The following is a 23074-nucleotide window of genomic DNA, read 5'->3' on the forward strand; positions in this document are numbered from 1 at the left end:
GAAAAGGGGATCGGTCTATCAGACCAGGCAGGGAAGAGGAGAAAGAAAACACTCCTGAGAGAAAACTGAGGCTCTGAACTATTCTGCTCAAGATGCCTTGGGGAGCCTATAAAGGATGAGCTTCTCCTTAGTCCTGGTCTACCACAAGGTCATCTTACTTTCTAAGTCTCACAATACTTAGGGTTTTTTTCACCACTAAGTTATACCATCTCTTATAGGAGTTGTATCTTCTGTTTTCATTATTTGCAGGAGATTTCAGAAATATCAATATTACATATCTATATTTTTACTTGCTCGTATTTTGTTTACTATAGAGACTTTCTCAAAAAAAGCCCAAGTGTTCACAGACCAGTATGTAAAGCAGCAAGGTAAAAAAGTCATCTTGTTGCTCTCTGACCCAATAAATCTTGATAGGGTGACAAGAGAGGGGCAAAGTTCCCTTTCCTGTATTATTTCACATAGCTTAAATTCTGGAAATCAGAAAATAGAGATTTGACCTTCCACGGAGGTGGGAACTTAATTTTTTCCTACTTTCTATTTCAAAATTAAATTCAGAACTGCAATCCCACAGTATTCAAAATTTCATCCCATGAAGGCAAAATAATCCACTGTTACCTGGACATTTCATGGTAACAATTTAGAGATGAACACAGACAGATGATGCCTCCCAGCTGTACTTTTTACACAGCCAACAAATCCTAGGGGTTCCTAAGCTTTTGTGCCATGACACCAAAGATGAAGCTGTCATTGCCTTAAAATGCAATAAAATAAAATAAAATAAGAGTCACGTGTCATCTCAAAAAACATTAGGACAAATCCTCCAACAGTTGTTACTTTCACACACAGTTATTTCTAAAGACCATTATTGCAAGTGGAGCCTGAGACAAAGTACGAGAGTGCCCATATTCAGAATACACTATTCAAGCTCTGCTGGCAAAAATCAGTAGAGGCTGATCTGTTGTAATGGGGAATAAACCAGAGTCATTTCAAATTCTGTAATGTTATAAGGGACTGAGGGTTAAGAACACTTGTACTCCAAGGCCAATAAAGCCAGACAGAACAAAAAGTGAATAAATCCCAGACCAGCTCTGTAACAGGAATAGTTCAAGAGGCAAACAGTTTGTAAGAGCAAACTGATGCATCTTGTGTCATGTCATGTAATGTTGTAACTGCAAAAGGGAACTGTTTGTCACGTGTTACATATAATAAACAAATAGAACAACATTCCCTGGGTTATGTATTTGTAATTCCATGATTCAAAAGTTTTGCAAGACAAAACAAGTATTGTCAAGTACCATTCTCAAACCTAGGATTAAAATTTGTATCAATCACAAGATCATGGAGTGATTTTATCCACTCTTAGGATTCCTCTTCCTGCACAGCAGGTGCAAAACATTTCTGCGTGGCTGTTAACTCCACAACATCTCATGCCTAGCAGATAAAGAAAAGTGAAAAAATCCCTTCTTATTTACTCAGACATGATTCAGGAGAGATGATGCCCTGGCGAAGACAAGGAAGAGAACATGAACAATCTGATCCAGGAGATCTGACAACAAATCTATGATACCTAGCTGAAAATGATATCTTGAAGACTGAAGAACGTTGCACCTAGGGATGTTGTCTACTGATCCTCTTCCAGCTCCCTTCCCTTCATCCTGATTCTGCTGGTAGGATTAGTTTACATATTATCTAAAATTAGATGAAAGAATCAATTCTGAGGACTATTCAGTACACAACTTGGTTAGAAACAGCAACTTCAATTGTTCCAGTTTGATGCGCCCACTTGAGCTGTGACCAGCTCACCTGAGTTGCTCCCTGTTGTGGCTGTATCAAATCCCTGTGCAGACGGTGTCTTTCATACGACAGTTCTCTCTCACTCAGGCCCCAGTCTCTTTCATGAGTAAAGCATTCAAAAACCTTTCTGTCTAACCTTATTCTCACCTCTGCACTGATCTGGATTCTGCAGCTCAGTCTGATTCTGCAGCTTTTCTTCATCAACACTTTTCCTTCACCATCTGGCACAGGGAGGGTTTATCCATTTTGTTGTGGCACAGTGACAGGTCCCAGAACCGCATCCCACCTCCTCTGGCATCCCCGAGCCCCTCTGCTGACCCTTCCTGCCTGTCTGGGAGCTCGACTCCATCTCAGTTCCAGCTGGACTAAGTCACTTCTGAAACAAAAAGGCACTTCAGAGAAGCTGAGCACAGGGCAGGAAGAATTTCTTATGCCCTAAAAAACGTACATGGGACTGAAACCTCCATTACCACATCATCACAGAACGGTTTGGGTTGGAAGGGACTTTAAAGAGCATCCAGTTCCATCCCCCTGCCATGGGCTGGGACACCTTCCACTATCCCAGGTTGCTCCAAGCCCTGTCCAGCCTGGCCTGGAATGCTTCAGGGATGGGGCAGCCACAGCTTCTCTGGGCAACCTGTGCCAGGGCCTCCCCAACCTCACAAGGAAGAACTTTCCCCTAATATTATATATATATATAATTTCCATAACGTTATAGATACTATAATAGATGTTATAATACATACCATAATATATATTAAATATACTGCAATATATTTTAATATAGTTTATATATAAATATATATATATACACTCACATACACACTATATTTAGTAAAATCTAGATAAATTACTCTTCTATTACCGAAAGACTCGTAACTATCAAGTGTTTGAATAATTGCTACAAATATTTAACAGAGAGAGTAAATAAACGCATTTTTGCGGGCTGGAGGGGGTGCAACAGTTCCCCCTAGCGACCGCGGCGCAGAGCCGAAACCCCGCGGCGAAGGCTCTCAGCCTTTAAAAAGCACGGAATAAAACGGGCATATTACAAGCGCATTCCGAGCGGAGCGAGGAGCGGCGAGGGCAGAGAGCAGGACGGGTGCGGCGGTGCCCCCGCAGTGCCCGGCCGGGCCATGGCCGGGGAGGTGAGGCGGTGCCCCCGCAGTGCCCGGCCGGGCCATGGCCGGGGAGGTGAGGCGGTGCCCCCGCAGTGCCGGGCCGGGCCATGGCCGGGGAGGTGCGGCGGTGCCCCCTCAGTGCCGGGTCGGGCCATGGCCGGGGAGGTGAGGCGGTGCCCCCTCAGTGCCGGGCCGGGCCATGGCCGGGGAGGTGAGGCGGTGCCCCCGCAGTGCCCGGCCGGGCCATGGCCGGGGAGATGAGGCGGTGCCCCCGCAGTGCCGGGTCGGGCCATGGCCGGGGAGGTGAGGCGGTGCCCCCTCAGTGCCCGGCCGGGCCATGGCCGGGGAGGTGAGGCGGTGCCCCCGCAGTGCCCGGCCGGGCCATGGCCGGGGAGGTGAGGCGGTGCCACCTCAGTGCCGGGGCACGGCTGAGGCCCGGCCGGGCCATGGCAGCCGCTCGCTGGGGACCCGCAGCCCCGGGGTCCCGCGTGTTCCCCCCGGGAACGGAGGCTGTGTGTGTCCGTCGCTGAACGACAGCATTCACTGGGCTGCGAAACTCCTCCGAGGCCAGCGAGTCCAGGTGAGACCCAGCCACCAGCGCAGCGACACCAGCGCGACATCTCTAGTTTCCTTAAACACCTCCAAGAGGCAGTGACGGCTCCCTGGGCAGCCCGTTTCAATCACCCTTTCTGTGGAGAAATTCTTACCGATGTCCAGTCTGCACCTCCCCTAGCACAGCTTAAGGCTGTGTCATCTCGTCCTGTCACTTGTTACCTGGGAAAAGAGCCCGACGTCTGTCTGCCCTCCGTCCAGGGCGTTGTAGAGAGCGATAAAATCTCAGGAGGAACAACCCCGACTCCCCCAGCTGCTCCCCATCGCCCTGGTGGTCGTGCCCCTGCACCATCTCTGTGAAAGTAATAAGGATGTATCACTTACCTCAAAATTCAACGGGCTGAATTAAACCCCACCACATCGACAGAAAATGAGTGGGTTTGGGTAGGTTAGTTCTTTTTGCCTGTCTGGAGAGCGGGATGAGGTCACTGAAGAAATTATTGACAGGAATATAAGCTGGGAGGGGGACTAAGCCCTTGATTTAAATTTGTTTTTAAATACTGATTTCAATTTATTAAACTGAATTTGCTACAGTAAGATTACTCAGCTTCTCTCATATAATCATACAATTAATACTGTCTCTGTAAAACAGTTTAAGACTCTTAAAAGGAAGAGAATGACAGATACATTGATCAGGGAGAAATTGACGAAGAGGATGTTTGTCCCATATGGCAGGGGGTGTTATTAAGGAAAATGTTTCAGTTCCCTTAATACAGATTAGGAATAGAACTTTTTCTCTGACTTGCTACACTTCTAATGATAGAATAAATACACAAGGAAAAATACCTGACAGTTGTTAGAGTCTTTTTGCCATCTGGGAAAATGTGGCAATCTTAGGAGCTAAAAGGTGGGTGGAGAAGAAGGAGGAAAAGAAAAGGGAAGAATATTTAATATTGCTATGTTATTTTTCTTATTTTTGGAAATTGGGATTCATTTTCTGTAGACACATTTGTGGTAATGATCACATTAAATACATAAAACTTTGGGCAGCCCACCAAGATGAACTTGAGAAATGGCTCTGCAGTGAAATGTCCGCTTTACAGAGGAAAACATGGACTTCTTGTTCTCATTTTAATAGAATTTAGAAACTAAACAACTTGTGAATGCAACAGAGAAAACAAGACTGAACCGCTGCCTTGGAAACCCTTGTAATAACTGCAGAGCATTTCCAGCACAGGAAAGTGCTACAATAAATATTTTTAAACCAATATTGTGACAGCCTTTGAGTGTATCCTACAGCTTGTCACTTACTTCTCTGCCTTATTGTAACTGACTTTGATGCCTAATATCACAAGCCGAACAATATTAAGTGAGAAAATGTGGTTACCTTCAATGAAGGTCCTTCAGGCGCAAGTGTGGCAAAATGCACACAATACAGGACTCCAACAATTTTAAAGGCTGAACAAATTAGCATAGTTAACAGAAATCATTCAATTAGAGGAACAGTTAATTTGGTTCTGCCCCCAACATATGGCTTCAAAGATGCCCAAATAAAATTTCAGGCATGGATAACTTTTTCAAATGTTTTATTGTATTGCATAAGCTGTAACATTTTACAAATCTTAGTTACATTTTCAGCAACAGATACACTGATACTGTAGTAAATAGAGTTGAAAAGACACCTCTGACAAAATATAAAAAGGTAGAAATACTTAAAACCAGGATGCCAATATCAAGAATGTTTTACATAAACAATATCCATACTAGAGAGTTTTTGAAAGTAATTGCCAAGGTCATGAAGCTTTTGTTGAATATAAGGCTCCAGAATCCAAGGTGGTGAGTAAGTCGGTGCCATGAGTTCACCTGCCTTGCAACATCCAGAGCTAGGCTTTGTATGAACAACATGCTCTAATGAGCACTACAAACTGCCTTTCTACACAGTGACATGTAAAAATAGTACTGTTCTAACATGGACTGAAGTGCAACAAGTGCTTCAAAGGAACTAAATCGATTACCTGGGGAATAAAATATCAGGATGTTTTGGAGAGGGGGAGTACAGGAATGTTCAGTAAGTCCTAAAACTGACTGAAAAATTTCATTTGGTAAAACAGTTTTCAGGCTGAGAGTGCTAGCACAACAAGAAATGACAGAGTTTTGCCCTGCCAGCCTTAAAAAAACCTGAAGCTTTTTTTTTTTTTTTTTTCCAGAACACAATGAATACTGCTTTTAGAAGAAAACAAAGCTCAGATTCAAGTCCTTTAAACCACCTTTTATATAAATTCTTTAACACAAATGTAGCTGCCTACTGTTAGAGGTGTGGCACAAATTAGTACAAAGTACCATCAAAGAACACTCATCTTTTAACTCCGTAGGCATAGTATTGTGTTTTCATAATATCACTGAATTTAAAATTAAAAAAAAAAAAAAGGGGGGGGGGGAATTAAAAACCAAAGCAGGTTAGGCTCCAAATTGACATAAAAATTGGTTCTATAAAATAAGAATTACGTACCCATCACCATAAAATTTCTGCTGCTACTGGCAAGCAAAGTTAGCAGCTGAAAAAAGGACTTTTATCATTATAATAGTGTTTATATATAAACTTATATTCATTTCATTTTTGAAAATATCACAGTCAGTTTCATACCTGTAAATCCAGTGACTTCAAGATGCTTGCACTTGACATACAAAGTTGAATCAGATCCCATATGTGCATTTTTAAAAGACACTACTGTTCAGATTGCTAAAGATATATTTTTTAAAATTTCTTTTCAAACATAAAATACAAAATCCAGGTTTTACAACAATTACCATCATCATCAACATGCAGAAATCAGTATTCCAACATAAAAACCACTACATCTGCCTTTTAAAATATTATAAAAGCTACATAATTGCATGAATTCAGGGGAGTTTTGGCTAACAGAAAAAAAAACATTCTTCTTTTCAGATAGTCATGTGTCCCACTGATAAAATAAGTCTGATGAAAGAGAAAGGCACTTCAGCAGGCTAATTTATCTCCAGGTTTTCCTCATGTAAAATACTAGACAGCAGATGTAGTGCACTGCCTTTTCATTTGCACAGTGTTTGATCAGGAGCATTGTGAAACTTTGTCACCTTTTAACTAACAAGAATTTATACTGGTGCCCATTCATTTCATCCTCTTTGGTACAAATTACTGCATAAAAACAAAGGAGACAACTAAACATTTCTAGACCCTGGATTATTTTTGGTGCGTCATCTCTAGCTTTATAGTGGTAAATAATGTTCCTAACCAACACAAAATTTTTACTTTCAGGTTTGTAATATCAGGGTTCTATTTTCTGACCGTACTATAAAGATTTTTTTTTTTTTTCCTCTTAATCAAATTGATCAAATGTGATTTTTAAGTGATTCCTCCACTTTTTTTTTTTTAATCTATAATATCTAGCATTTGATTACAATCTAAAAATTACTGTCAATGAGTTTGCACTTAAAACTATATGTACACAAATAAGGACTTTTCTTGCCAAAGCTGACAGCTCAAGATGAGCCATGTAAAGAACTGAGCCAGAACCCTTGCAAACATTTGTGTTCAGAAAGAATTGATTCCACCAAAGCACAAACACATATCAGTTTGCAAACTAGCATCAGAAAAAAGCTGTTTCCTTTCCAATTTTCCCTTCTTATTCCTCTCTCCTTAGAAGGGGCTCAAAGACCAGCCCACTTCTCAAGGTAAACAACCTCCAGATTCTAAGTCAAAATCTCTGAATGTTTTGACTTAGCCTTTCCAAGAACTCGTGTGCCACAAATCCTTGCTAATTCTTGCATATGCCTAATTCTAGCACCAGCATTTTAATGGTCTGTTAATGCCACAAAGAGCCAACAGAAAAACAAAAAATCTGAAAAGAAAAAATTCAGTGATTCTTATAAATTCCTATGTTGAAATCATAAGGAGAAATACAGAAAACTATTAGTTTTCTACCAAAACAAACTTCACTGTGACATTCTGTCTTCTCCACATGTTACACATCATGTAGAATTTCTTGTGGAATTAAAATTTTTAGACCTCAACATGGTCAAACTCCTTTTTTTAATGATCTAAAACAAAAAAGAATTCTAACCTCTAGCAGGCAATACAGGTCTTTCCAGTGCATGAATTCCAACATACAGCTGGAATGTGAAGACTGACATAATATATTCTGAAATATTCTGTATGCATATAAATCATAATAATTTTAGTATTGGATTTCTACTCCTTTTCCTTTGATGACCAGATACCTACTCTGTCAGAGAATGAGAACAATGGAGTGCCAAACTTGTTTCCTTGGAACTCACGTAAATAAAGCCATTTACAGTAGTCTGTATTTTTTGACTATATAAGTTTGAGAAATTAGGTCTTTTTGGTCTATACAATGAAAAGAAGAGCTGGAGGCCATGGTGCAGATGTAAGCAGAGCTATGATGTAAGTTGCCAACACGGAAACATGGGGGGATGACTCACATGGCTTGGAGCACTGCACTTAATGGCTACAAGCTCTTCAGAAGAGACAGGCAAGGAAGAAGAGGTGGAGGGGTGGCCCTTTATATTAATCAGACTTTTGATACTGTAGGAATTGAAACTACGGAAGATGGAGTTGAATGCCTATGGGTAAGAATTAAGGGGAAGGCCAACAAGGCTGACATCCTGCTGGGACTCTGTTATCGTCCACCCAACCAGGAAGAGGTGGATAACTTATTCTATAAGCAGCTAGGTAATGTTTCAGGATCATCAGCCCTTGTTCTTGTGGTGACTTCAACCTACCAGACATCTGCTGGGAACTTAATGCAGCAGAAAAGAGGCAGTCCAGGAAATTTTTAGAGTGTATGGAGGACAACTTTTTGTTGCAGCTGGTGGGTGAGCCCACCAGGGGAGGGACTATGTTAGATCTGCTGTTTGCAAACAGAGATGGACTGGTGGGAGATGTGGTGGTTGGAGGTTGCTTGGGGCAGAGTGATCATGAAATAATAGAGTTCTCAATATTTGGTGAAGTCAGGAGGAGCACCAATAAAACTCTTGCATTGGACTTCCGGGGGGCAGACTTTAGGAGACTTATTCAGAGCATCCCTTGGGAAGCAGCCCTTAAAAACAATGGAGTTCAGGAAAGCTGGGCATGCCTCAAAATAGAGATCTTGAGGGCACAGGAACAGACTGCCCCTGTGTGCCAAAAGATAAGTCAACGGGGTAAATGTCCAGCCTCAATGAGCAAGGAGATTTTGGAGGAACTTAGGAATTAAAAGAGGATGTATCAGCTTTGGAAGAGGGGTCAGGTCTCTCAGGAAGTATTTAAGGGAGCTCCTAAAGCATGTAGGAAAAAAATGAGGGAGGCCAAAGCTCATTTTGAACTTAGAATGGCAACATCTGTAAAGGATAATAAAAAATGTTTTTACAAATATATTAATGCTAAAAGGAAGGGTAAGACCAACCTTTGTTCTTTACTGGACAAGGGACGGAACTTAATATCTGCAGATGAGGAGAAGGCAGAAGTGCTTAATGCCTACTTTGCCTCAGTTTTTAGTGAGGACATGACTTGCCTTCAAGACAACTGCCCTCCTGGGCTGGTAGATGGTGTCAGGGAGCAGAATGGTCCCCTCATTATCCAAGAGGAGGCAGTCAGAGAACTGCTGAAATGCCTGGATATCCATAAATCTATGGGACCAGATGGGATCCATCTCAGAGTGATGAGAGAGCTGGCAGATGAGCTTGCTAAGCCACCCTCCATCATCTGCCATCAGTCTTGACTCACTGGTGAGGTTCTGGATGACTGGAAGCTGGCCAATGTGACACCCATTCACAAAAAGGGTGCGAAGGAGGATCCTGGTAATTACAGACCAGTCAGCCTGACCTCAGTACCTGGCAAAATAATGGAACAGTTTATATTAAGTGCCATCACACAGAACTTACAGGATGGCCAGGGTATCAGACCCAGCCAGCATGGGTTTAGGAGGAGTAGGTCATGTTTGACCAACCTGATCACCTTTTATGACCAGGTGACCCGCCTGGTGGATGCAGGGAAGGCTGTGGGTGTTGTCTATTTGGACTTCAGCAAGGCTTTTCACACTGTCTCCCACAGCACACTCCTGGAAAAGCTGGCAGCCCATGGCTTGGACAGGAGCACTCTTCACTGGGTTAGGAACTGGCTGGATGGCCGGGCCCAGAGAGCGGTGGTGAACGGTGCTACATCCAGCTGGCAGCCAGGCACCCATGGTGTCCCTCAGGGGCCTGTGCTGGGGCCAGTTCTGTTCAATATTTTTATTGATGACATGGATGAAGGCATGGAGTCTTTCATTAGTAAATTTGCAGATAACACTAAGCTGGGAGCGTATGTCAATCTGTTGGAAGGATGAAGGGCTTTGCAGAAAGACCTGGAACGGTTGGACAGATGGGCAGAGTCCAATCGGATGAGGTTTAATAAGTCCAAGTGCCAAGTCCTGCACTTTGGCCACAATAACCCCCTGCAGCGTTATAGGCTGGGGATGGTGTGGCTGGACAGTGCCCAGGAGGAAAGGGACCTGGGGGTGCTGGTGCCAGTGGCAGAACATGAGCCAGCAGTGTGCCCAGGTGGCCAAGAGGGCCAATGGCATCCTGGCCTGTATCAGGAATGGTGTGGCCAGCAGGAGCAGGGAGGTCATTCTTCCCCTGTACTCTGCACTGGTCAGGCCACACCTTGAGTGCTGTGTCCAGTTCTGGGCCCCTCAGTTTAGGAAGGACGTTGAGATGCTTGAGCGCGTCCAGAGGAGGGCAACGAGGCTGATGAGGGGCTTGGAGCACAAGCCGTATGAAGAACAACTGAGAGAACTGGGGTTGTTTAGCCTGGAGAAAAGGAGACTCAGGGGTGACCTTATCACTCTCTACAACTTCCTGAAGGGTGGCTGTGGTAAGCTGGGGGCTGGTCTCTTCCTTCAGGCAGCAACAGACAGAACAAGAGGATACAGTCTCAAGCTGCGACAAGGGAGATATAGGCTGGATATTAGGAAAAAGTTTTTCACTGAAAGAGTGATAAAGTACTGGAATGGCTTGCCCGGGGAGGTGGTGGAGTCACCATCCCTAGATGTGTTTAAAAAAAGACTGGACGTGGCACTTCGTGTCATGGTCTAGTTGAGGTATTAGAGATGTGTCAGACTCGATGATCTTGAAGGTCTCTTCCAACCTAAAAATTCTGTGATTCTGTGAAAAATGCCTTTAAAAAATCTGAAATATTACCATAGGTGAACAAAATTTCAAGTAAAGATGTATGAACTTGATATGAATTTCTCAAAACCATTAGCTTGTTAGGGATTTTCTATTATGTTCAACAAAAAGTATAATAATCTCTTTTTGAAAAGGGAGCCTTCAGAACCAGTGCAACTCTCCAAACAGGGCAATGTTGAACCTTAAGAGCAGCTTTCAGAAGAAATGTGCATATATAAATTGATTCCTACTAATGTATACAACAAAGCAAATGATCAATATCTGGGCCTAGAAAGTCGTATAAAAATCAAGTAGAACAGCACATTAAAAAAAAACCAAAAGTTTTGTGAAAATATATTTGGTCTTGGACAACAAAATTCCTGTTACCTAGAAAGAACCAAAGGCATCCTAATATGACAAGCTATCTTCACATCAGAAATAGATGAATCATAATTAAACCTCTTTTAGGTTCTTTAGACCAGTTTAATTACAGACTTATTTGCAAACTGTAGTGGTTTGGCCCTGGCTAGATGTCAGGCACCCACCAAAGCCACTCTTACCAATCCCTTGCACAAACTGGACAGAGGAGAGAAAATACAATGAGGTTCATGAACGGAGATAAGGACTGGGAGAGATCACTCACTGAGAACTGTCACAGGCAAAACAGGCTCACTCACCTTGGGGATATTTATTACTGACAAAACCAGAGCAGGATAATGACAAGTAAAATGAATCCTAGAAACACCTTCCCCCCACCCCTCCCTCTTTCCCAGCTTTACCTCCTCCCTGCAGTGACACAGAGACAGGAATTGGACAGTTTATCACTCAGTGTTTCTGCTGCTGCCCAAGGACACAAGTCCTTCCCCTGCCCCAGCATAGGTCCCTCCCACGGGATGCTGCTCTCCATGAACTTCACCAACTTGAGTCCTTCTCAGGGGCAACAGTTCTCCACAAACCGCTCCAACATGGCTCACTGTTCCACAGGGTGCAGTCCTTCAGGCACAGCCTGCCTCCAGCATGAGTCCCCACAAGCACTACCAGGAAACCTGCTGCAGCATGGCTCTTCTCTCTGCAGGTCCTGCCAGGAGCTTAATGCAGCACAGGTTTCCCACAGGTTCACAGCCTCTTTCATGCATCCTCCCCAGGACGCAGGTGGATATCTGCACTCCGTAAGTTGCAGGGGGACAGTTGCTCCACCGTGTATATTGGGTTTGGGTGGGCAGGTTTTGATTGATAGTGGGGGGCAGGTCTACAGGGGTGGCTTCTGTGAGAAGCTGCCAGAAGCTTCCCCAATGTCCAGCAGAGCCAATGCCAGCAGCTCCAGGACAGAGCCACTGCTGACCAAGGCTGAGCCAATCACAAATGATGGTGACACCTCTGTGATAACAGATTTGAGAAGGAAAAAAAAAAGTTATGGTGCAGTTGTAATTGTGGCCAGAGAAGAGTGGAGTGAAAACATGTGAGAGGAGCAACTCTACAGGCACCAAGGTGAGTGCCGAAGGAGGGGAAGGAGGTGCTCAGGCACTGGAGCCAAGATTCCCATCTGTGATGGTGCTGCCCATGGATACTGCATATGGCTGAGCTGGAGTTCACTTCCCATAGCAGCCTTTGCAGCACTGTGCTTTGCACTGGGAGCTGGAGAGGTGTTGATAACACACCAGTGTTTTGGCTACTGCTGAGCAGGGCTGGCGCAGCATCAGCGCTGACTCTCAACATTCCCAAGCAGTAGGCTGCGAGTGGGCAAGATCCTGGCAGGGAACACTACTAAGCCAGCTGACCCAAATTAACCAAAGAGATATTCCACATATGAAGGCTAAGGAAAGGAGGGGGTGGGGGCATTTGTTACTTACAAGGTTTGCCTTCTGGAGCAACTACTACAAGAGTTGAAACCCTGCTTCCCAGGGTTCAGCCACACATTGCTTGCTGACAAGCAGTAGAGAACAAACCTATTTTTTTCCTCTTTCTGCAAACACAAACTTCTACTTTTGCCTTAGCAAACTGCTGTTTCTCAATCTAGTTGCTTTCCATCTTATTTTCTCTCCCCTGTCCAGCTGGGAAAGGGGAGCAATAGAGCAGCTTGATGGGCGCCTGACATCCAGCCAAGGTCAACCCACCACACACACACCTATCTCAAACTTAATTTGCACTTCCATACTTGTGAACCCAATAGGACATTTTGTTCATGAAGCAAAAGCTCAGTTTGGACTGATGCACTGCTGGTACCACCCTGGTTACCTTCTGTATTCTTCTAGAAACAGCACCAGACAACTGACAATCTCAACACAACAGACATACTTCACAGTAATATTTCCTGAGTAAATATTCCCAGAAGCCCAGCTGCATAGGAACCTTCCCAACTCTTGAGTGTACTACAGGGCAGACAACCAAGCACCACTCACATCACAATTCAAATATAGCCATTGTATGTTTGAGTCTTGGTACAGAACCTTAACCAAGCTCTAAGAGAAATATTTATAAAGCCTTTTTAGGATGATTTATAATCAAACTGCCAAAGCCAAAATGCTGGAACTTATTTCACCGGGGAAACATCCTCAAAGCCACAGAAATACATTCTGTTTGCTATATGAAGCACATTAAGAGATGCATCCATTTTTCTGTTAGCCAAAGTTGAAATTATTATTTTGACAGGATGAACATTAAAATTAAATAATATTCTGATGGCCTTTCCTTCCTCTATACATATCTTAGTTAAAATTCATGCATTCATGACTTTTGGTAAATTTAACTCTAAGATGAGTCATAAATAGTATTTGTATTGCATTATAGACCAAATTTTGCAATCTGCTGTCTCATGCTCATAAACCCTCCCACCTAACTTTTAAAGCCTGTTTAACTCCTCTGCAAACCTAGACAAAAGCAGCTCAGGCTGGCAAAATATAGGCACATAAACCTCAAATGATCTCCCATTGTTTTAAACATAAAATAAAAAGCAACGGTGCTGAGCTTTCCTGCTCAAGAACCTATTTCCAAGGCATGATTTGTCTAATCTTGCACTCTTCATCATGGGCCAAACTCTCGCTTGCAAATATGCAGAGATTCAAGGCTATATTCTGGAGGACAGCTGGCCCAACAGCGTGCAGAAGAGTAGGTGTTCACTGACAAAGAAGCCAAAACATGACACTGGGTTCAGGAGTAGCTGCAGCTTCAAATGCTACCAGAACTAGTCCTTTTCTGCTGGACGTGGACCCTTCATAGCCGATGTCAGCCTTCAACATCCAGGGGCCATAACAAAGCAGATGGGCAACATCTCTAAGATAGCAGGGACCATGAACTGCAGCAGCCACACTTGTACACTTCCCCTTCCCCACTGTTTTATGGAATTGCACATGGATGGGCACACAGGGAGGGCAGTAATGCTATGGAGCTCTGCTGATGGACCCAACAGAGCTCATCTGCTGGTGTCGTGGGACTGATGCATGAAACATTTCACATTATACAAAGGAGTAGTAACGGATCCCTAGAAAAGTTCACATATAAAATACTGTACAGATGGTCACGATTAGGAACAAGGCTGAGGAATGGTTTTAACTAGGCTACCATTGCATTAGCAACAAGTACAAAAAATTAAATCATGTGCCTACATTTCTCACTGTGCATTCCCAAAGGTGTGTCCAAGAATGACAGGCTAAGTAAAATGTGGGCCTTCCCCATACTTCCACTAAAATTAGGAACTGGAAAAGTTTAATAATAGCATTTCTCTGTTTTCAATTCACATGGAATATCAATTGCCCAGCTGAAGTTTGGTAACTCAATCTATATGTTAAAAAAAAAGAAACTTTTCTTGATACTAGAAAACAGCATTTCCCTTGTTAACCCAACACTGCAGAATTACAGAAGCAGGCAAGAGATCAAAAACCAGCAGGGAGAGCAACAGCACAAAGCACATTGTGTTTTAATTTATAGGAATAAGCGGCCTCTCCTCTCTTTTCTTCCAGATATTGGTTTTGCTATCTCTTTTCATGAGGGGCGGTCTATCCCTTTTTTTAGCAGAAGGGATACCAGATTCATGACTTCCTGGTAGAGATTTTTTCCTTAGACCTTCCTCATCGTGCTGTTCTAGGACTGGCCCATTCCCTCCTTCCATAATGTGTCTCACAGCCTGGTCCTCTGGAGTGCAAACAGTGGTCCCACTTTCACTGCTACTCAGATCCAGATCTTCCAAGTAAAGAATCTTAGAATGTGGCATACTTTTAATGAAAGTTTTCTCTCTCTCCAGTTTCCTGTTAGGATGATGCTCATTCATGTCCACACCAGAGTCCAGACTGGTATCATTACTCTCAGTTTTTTTGCCCTTTTTCAGATCTATGAAAGAATGCCTCACTTGAGCAATTGGCTTTCCATCCAGGGACACAAACCATGCTCTAGGATGTGGAGATGGTTTTCCTTTAGAGAGCTCCAGCAACGTTTGCTCTGAAATCCCCTGAAGTTCGGATGAAAATGGAGTCATTACGACCGCTTCGTTCAGTGTCCCAGGAACAGAGACAGATTCCAGTAAGCTGTTGGTGTAGCGGCCCCAGTTGGATGTTTGGGAAGGTAAGCCCTCTTCACCATCCAGGGCACCGTTCTCATCTCTGCAGGCAGAAGGCTGGGGATGAGAGTGCACTGGCATTTTGGGGAGTGTTTGCATGTAAGCGTCGCGATTCACGGGTTCCATCATGGGGCCATACACCAGCTGCCCTTTCCTGGGCAAAGTTGCTGATTTAGCGGGATGCAGTTGTTCTGGGGAGTGGAAAAGGTCTGAGGTTTGAAGAATAGCAATAGGCTGATTGTAAATATGCATTAGATGTTCTGGGATATGGGAAAGCCCGTACATCTCCTCTTTCAGTGAAAGATATCTGGTTTGGTCTGGAATGTCCCGAGGAGCCTGGGAAATAGTACTGTTACTGTGCTTGGGCTGCTGTAAAAGCCTCACTGCAGCACTAGGCTCCACTGAAAGGGCTGAATTTCCTGCCTGACCAATCTGACAGGATGACTGATAAGAAGCATCCTCTGAGTATATTTTAAATTTGTCTTGTGATTTTCCATCTTCTGTGTCTGTGGACAGCCTTCTTTGAGGGCTGTATGAAGAAATCTTCGGTGTATATAACTGTGACTTATCCTCCAGCTTTAAAGACCCTTTGACAGCATTGATGTGATTTATGTGAGTTGTTGATGTTGTCTGGTCTTTTTTTATGACCTCCAGCTTGGTTGTGTTTTTTTCCTTCTTCTGTGTCCGACGACATTTATCCCTATACAAAAGAGACGCAAGGTGACTGCAGAGCACTGAACTGTTGACTACCAAAGCTAAAGGTTAGACTTTGGTTAAGAATTTGTACTATAATTTGACATCAAAGACTTAAAATGAAGTTGTGTAACAACTGTAATTTAAAAAACAAAGTATTAGGCTACACATTACAGTTCAGCTAAGAAAACAAGCCTTAACCTGAAAAGACTATTTTATCAACTTCTAACTCCACTCATAATGAGCTCACTGGAACTTCTTTGGCTTACCTGCAGTAACAAAGAAGAACAGAAAAAAATCCAATGATAATGACAACAGTTCCACCCAGTATGGCCGTAAGGAACACGGTGTGATAGGCTGTTATGTCCTTGGAAACAGCACTAATAATGGATTCTAGATTATCAAACAAAACAAGACAAGCATTAGTTCTTAAAACCAAATGATCCCACTTGATGTGCAGAGCTAATAAATTGAAGGGTACTTTTCCAGTGATTTTGTGTTCCAATGGTATTATGTTCATCCTTCCCTTTTCACCTTGCTATTTCAGCAAACTAGAAAATATACAAACAGGTTACAATATAATGACAGGTTCAGCTCAAGTACTAAAGCCTTACCATGACATCTACTTCATTCCAGACAAATTATATTTGTATTAATATATTAATATATTCATTGTTTAGACTAATTATATGTATGCATTAATTGTCCAAACTAACTTGGAAGAGTGGTCTACATTTTCTACTTAGCACTCTGTCAGAGAGTGCTATCTGTTTTTGGAATTAGCTACACCGTTTCTCTGATAGATCTCTTCATATGAATTTTCAAAACATGCAAGAAAATCACTGTAAGGACTCAAACAAAAGTCATCCAAGCGGGGAAGTTGCATGCCACTTGTCCCTTCCTGCTGTTAAATGCAGTAATCAAATGCAAGCATTCAGGAATTGCTTGGCCAGCTGTTGCCATACCTCTTGTTCCAGGCAGTGGAGCTGCTATCCAGTAGCCCAAGTGCTGAGCAGTGTATGTCCATACTAACTGACCATCCACTTCCCTGACCATTCCTAGCCCACGGTTTACCCAAGCACCTGAGGAAGAAATAAAAGGACAAAAGATTGTACGTGCCATGCAGGATTCTTCTATACCTCAAACCATCAGCTATTGGGGCATTACCAAAAATACACAAGGTCACAGGAAAAACTGACACTTCTGACCTAGCCACTGTTTATTACACGGCTTTAGCTCAACAGGCAAACTTCCTCTCCTGACAATTTCATTGCAAATATCCCTCTGTGGCTGTTTACTTTGAAACAAAGCATCAACATTACCTACCAGAAGTAAACTTAATGTTTCTTTTCTTATTAATAACTGTCTTTCACAGATATGCACACAAATAATTTGAAAAAGCCTGTTATATGACCTTCAGCATGCATGAAGGCCAAGACTAAAAAATGAGGGAGCAGGCAACTGATGCATAAGAACAGAAGTTTAACATCAGCTAATAGAACTTAGTGAGGAAATATTTTAATCTTATCAAGCTGCAATAGGATAAACAATGTTTGTCTTGAATGTTTCTCTTCTCCTCCCTGCCCTGAGGCTGTAACGGTTCAGTTAGCCCAAGGAAGTGCTGTTGTTAGGACACAGATTCCACACCATCTGTTTGGCAAAGAAAAGGAAAGGTATTATAGTATGCCAGCTTCTACAATTAATAAAGCATCCATTAGGAGAGAGAGAATTATACTTAACTCACTTAAACATGTTTATTGTGGGCCATTTGTGAAATTCTAAGGACAGAAAACAGCCTCATGTAATCAACCTTACATATTCAACCTGCAAATACTGAGAGGTAGAGAGAACCACCAGCTTTTTTAAAACACCAATAATCAAAGTATGAAAACAGTGTAACTCCAGTAAGCTGGAGCTTATATGAATTTCAATTTGATTTTCTTCCAGGACCCTTCTTTCAGCAAAGGAAAAGTAAGAATCTTCCAACCAGGAGGTAAAGATAAGGATGGACACCTGCCACAGATGCTCATATGCACAGGCACACACAGAAAATACCATTTAGCAGTAAAACATTCAGCCTTCTCCTGGTTCTTGTGATGGCTGGCAGAGGGGAAAGGCAGCAGGAACCACATAGAGCTCTGAAGTGCTTTCTCAGTCACCTGAGAAACCTTGTCCAGAGTCAGGAGTAATACCAGCAAGCATTGTATAAAAGGCAAAAATAATTTCTAGGTCTCCAGAAGTTCTATCTTGACTGAAAAAATCCATAAGAAGCTATACAATGTTTGTGGTCCCTTTCAGAAAATCACCCCAATATACCCCGCAGAAAACACTTGGTATTAAAAAAAATACTAAAATGTGATTCATGAGTAAGCCCATTTTCTCTGTGGTTTGCTGACATCCAAGCAGAAGGATATAATTCCCAATTTAATGCTGAATGCAAGCTTTCTGGTTTTTGTAATTCTACTAAAATCCACTAAGTACTTTTAGCGCTAATGTAGCAGAGTATTTCATAAGAGGGAAGCCACACTCAATATGGATGAACAAATGCTGCATTTACAGCAGCTGGAGTACAGTTACCAAAGCTCATTTTCCAGGAACAGCCTCAGTACTACTCCCCTTGGAGTAAACCCAGGAACACTGCACAGGCAGACCTGTGAAAACAGTTTCTTTCTTTTTCCTGCTGCATATGGGTCAGCCCACACCACATCACACACAGACCTGCTCCCTTGCCACTATCAGTGCTGACATGGGAGCTATGATTACCATCACAGCACATTACCCGAGGACTTCAGAGTTGAAAATTGTGTCAGTGTCTTGCTGGGGACATCCCATATACAACATCTTGGAGGCCACAGCCTCACTATTGAGTGCAGCAGGAGCTCTGCATTCAAATCAGATGGGGGCCTGCCTGCTGCTCCTTATGGATGCTCTGGAATGCCTGCTGCAGAGCTGAGGTGTTCAGCTGCCCTCAGTCACCAGAACTTTGACTAAAAAATGCCTTGCTATTGCGCAGTTACCTTGGGAAAAAGTCATTTAGCATGTGCCAGATCAAAGCTAAAAAAATAAAAAGAACATACTGAAGAATAAACATCCAGAAAGTAAATACAGTTGCAATTTTTTACTGTCAGAGAGGAAGAAATGGGAGAAAAAGTACAAGTTAAATTATGCTCTAAAAATTGCTGTCCTTTTTCTCCATTCTCCTTTCCCCCTCCTGAGCAAGCAGCAGTGAAGGCTCCATGTGAACAGTACACCTCAGACAGCATCCATTACAAACAACTTGCCTTTATGGAATGTCTGTAAAGTTCATCCCATTGGAAAGGAAAAAATGACTGGTTTTATTGGGGGTTGGATTAGCATGCCATGCTCCTGGGTCCTGTTTTACTCCCAAGGCCGACACGCCCGTGTAGGGATGCTGAGCAGGACTCTCAACACCCACATAAACACCTTACACTGGTTTATATTCTAACCCGATCCTAAGCTGCTCTAGTTCTGTCAACTCTTTGTTTTAACAACAGTGTTGACTTTGCTTTGTTTAGGGAGGTAAAACAACTCAGCACAGGATGAGCACAGGAGCTGGGAAAAGTGGCTGTGGCAGTAAGGAATTTAAACCCTGGGTGATATCTTACCACCTCAGACTAAAACCCTTTCTTTGAATAAAAGTGCTCTTTCCACCAATTACTTCTCTAAAGTCTTCTAGGTGCAAGGACAGACTTAACCTTCTATGCCAGAACTTGCCCTATTTACTTTTTCCCCTCAAAACAGCATAGCCAGATTTTATTAGCACGTCCTTAATTCAAATCCATGTTCTTCAGTTTTGTCTTTTTTCATTAAGACGATCAGTTTCTTGAACATGTAAACAACACTCTGCTAGAGCTGGTGTCCCTCTCTTGTGCCTTCAACTGCTGAACAAAAGATTTTTGCCTTGATAAGGAGCAAGACGTGATCTCCTCACCCACTTGCACATTTCAAGCTGAAGTGTGAGAGGCAATGCAGGACACTAATGCACCCAACACCTAATACAGGTCATCTAAATGGGTTATGTGGACATAGCTCATTACTCACTCTTGACTAAAATTAGATGTGAAGGGTTGACAAAAGGTTTAGAAAGACTAATCCCCAGCCTCCTCTTCGCATACTGGAAGAACTATGTTGTTCCCTTGAACAACTCTTATTTCCCCTTCATTTCACTTTCTGATTTGTTTTTGTTAACTAAAGCAATTCTAGATCTAGCATCAAAGGATCTTTAGAGCTACACTCAAGGAAACAAAGCATCCAAACTTTCAATTCTGGTTTGCTTTCTTTTAAGAAGGAATTCACACAACTACTAGGCTTGAAATTTAACATCACCTGAAATACACGTTCTGTGAACACTCAGCCTCCCATGAAAATAAAAATCCAGTACAATAAATGCAGGCATGCTAATGAGCTTTACCAAACTTTTTGAACTAATGAAAGCAGGGAAATACCTTTGAAAATTCAAGCTAGTCCATTAAAAAATGATCATCACCTCATGGAATAGTGCCATTGCTGTTCCATCACCCACCTGTGCTAGAAGGCAAAATAACAAATAACCCACTTACCAATTTTCATATCAAATGTCCAGGCAGGTACAGCATCTCCTGATTTTACAGTAGTTGTGGGAAAAGGAAGTGTAACCTGAACAGGACCATTTACATTCAGTTCTTTCCCAGCCAAAAGAACATTCACACATATGGCAGCAAGAGGAGTTAATTCCATGCTTTTGAAACCTGAAGGCAAGAAACATCTTGTAATTCTCCATTCACAGATTACTTCAGAAGAAATAAATTAAGAATGAAGCTACTAAAAGCAATCATCCACATCCAGCTACACAGTCAGCTGTTACCAACTTGGTCAAACAAAAATTAACATTACTTTCCTTCTGAACTTTTAACAACTTGTAATTAAAACAAAACACAGCCATTTCTATACAGATGCTATAAGACAAACAGATTTGCAATATCCAGGTTCTGTGCTGACTGTAGAATTAATGATGAGGCAGAACTTGTTTTGGGGTGGGGGAGGAAGGGGTTTTCCCATCAGATAACCAGATTACAAAACACCTAACCGATGTGAAATACAGATCATATAAGAATTTTGGTGTAACCACAATGTACATAACTTTGAAACTGAAAGCATATGGAATCTCTCCTGTAAGGATTAATTTCCTAATTTGGCAGCCAGAATTAACTGAATAGTTAATCATGAGGCCTGTCAAAGCACTTAGAGGAAATGTTGCATTTACAAAGCAGACTGAAAGTTTCTTTCCTTTGTTTTCCTTTCACCAGTTTGCAAATGTTCCAGAATGCCCAGTATGACAGCATGGTGAGAGAAGCTGAAACAGAATTACTAAGTAGCAGAATAATGTTAAATCTATGCAGGCTGTTAGAAGCTGGTTGTGAGAGAACTCCTGGCACATCAGATATCAATTAGCTTCCACCTGCCCTAAAAGGAAGTCTATTCCTTTAGGGGTGTATGAATAATTTAAAACACATGCCAGACAGATTGAAGGGAAAACTCAGAGAGGATAAACACAGTTTATTCTCCTATGCTTCCTTCCTTCTGCCTTCCATTTAAAGAGGTGAAATACAGATAAGGAAGATTTTAAAATGTCTGTGTCAAAATATCAGTATATATGCTGCCTTTAATGGAATAAAAATTAAAGAATAGAGTATGATGAATTTAAATAAGCCATGTAGTGTCCTCTTCCCACACCATGATGAATTTAAGAGCCTCATGGCTTCAGATCCACTGGGAATAGAAAGAAAAGAACAAAAGAAAGATGGAAGTGCACACAGTACAACCTACCAGAGATTACTGTACTTAGGCAAATTAAAACACTATCTGATAGAATGACAAATACTAAAAAAATCCGATGGCATAAGAGCAGAGTTACGACTCATGTAACCACTTAGTGCCCCTCAGTGAAACAGAGGCACAGAAAATATTTTTACAAACTATGCTCTGTACACACAGGGACCACTTGGTCCCAAACTTGCCCAGACTGCCTGACTGGGAGCCCAGCAGGGGTTCCATGCAATCCAGGTGCTGGGTGTAATGCCCTACAACAATCACTCCAGTGAAAATGCAGAAACTCCACAGCTGAAGCTAATCGCTGCTGTTTCACCGATTTCTTTAGGTTTTGCTATTTTACAGTCTGACTATAATTGCATTTTTAAGGTGTTTACTAAACCAATTCCACAGTCTCATGAAATCCTGAGCATGGAGACATATACAGATATATAAATGTAAAGAGCAGACTGAAGCTGTATTTCAGTGCAGCAAGATATGTTCTCATACTGCATGGAGCAAAATAGAGTAACACTGATTACTCACCTGATATGTTTACAGCTTACTCCTGGGAAACAAAGCTTTTATGATCTAATACAATGGAAGAAGGTTCAGGCCCTCTTAAATTAAGCATATGTTTTTCTGAAACACTGTGCACTCATGTGCATTATAATATTATGATCTTTCTTTATTAAAATTCCTAACCATCATATTCACATACCTGATTTATTTAGAATAATTCCTGTTGTATGGAGAAAGCTGTCCACTTTCAAAAACTGCTCTGGAACTGTCAGATAGGCTGTAACATTTGCAATATGATTTGCTGGGAGCTTTATTAAAGATTTTGGAAATTGAACACTCGGTTGAGATTTGGCATCTGTAAAAGAGTAATATTTTGTCTTAGCTACAGTAAAACAGACAAACTGCATTTTTATTACCCTTCAGAAATCCACTTCGCATAACAACCTGTTTTCACCCATTTTCTCCCTGATTTGTGTATTTCCAGTCTAGCACTTGCCACAGCCCCTCGTAAAGCTACATAATTAACAGAAAATCTGGCTTTAAATAGGTATGTATGATATGAGAATGAAACCATGCCTCATTTTTTTCCACGCGGGTACAGATGGCTGTGACAAACTGTTTAGTTACACTCTACATATACAGAACTTACCAGACAGTTTTCCAGTAATTAAGACAGTATCTTCAAACAGCCATATATTAGCTTGACTTTGTGGGAATAATGAGAGCGTCACGGACGAGTATACTGCGGAAAATGATAATATCTGTTACATTGTGCAACCAAAAAAAATCCTCCAAGGCCTCCAAATCTGAAGAACTATTGAATAGAGCAGTTAATAAAGCAGAGAGCATA

General features: G+C 42.1%; 1 protein-coding gene across 1 annotated transcript in view; it reads right to left on the reverse strand.

Annotated features, from left to right (window-relative positions):
* Window positions 1-5036: 5036 nt before the first annotated feature.
* FAM171B (family with sequence similarity 171 member B) overlaps window positions 5037-23074 on the reverse strand; it is a 40323-nt gene continuing 22285 nt past the window's right edge. The window contains exons 3-8 of the mRNA XM_040070019.2: window positions 22874-22966; window positions 22424-22579; window positions 20475-20642; window positions 16860-16976; window positions 16164-16287; window positions 5037-15901 (exon numbers count right to left, since the gene is read on the reverse strand). Of these exons, the coding sequence (XP_039925953.1) occupies window positions 14566-15901; window positions 16164-16287; window positions 16860-16976; window positions 20475-20642; window positions 22424-22579; window positions 22874-22966 (1994 nt within the window). The 3' untranslated portion in view covers window positions 5037-14565. The remainder of the gene's footprint in view (window positions 15902-16163; window positions 16288-16859; window positions 16977-20474; window positions 20643-22423; window positions 22580-22873; window positions 22967-23074) is intronic.

Source organism: Hirundo rustica, chromosome 7, assembly GCF_015227805.2.
Source record: "Hirundo rustica isolate bHirRus1 chromosome 7, bHirRus1.pri.v3, whole genome shotgun sequence".
Lineage (NCBI taxonomy): Eukaryota > Metazoa > Chordata > Aves > Passeriformes > Hirundinidae > Hirundo > Hirundo rustica.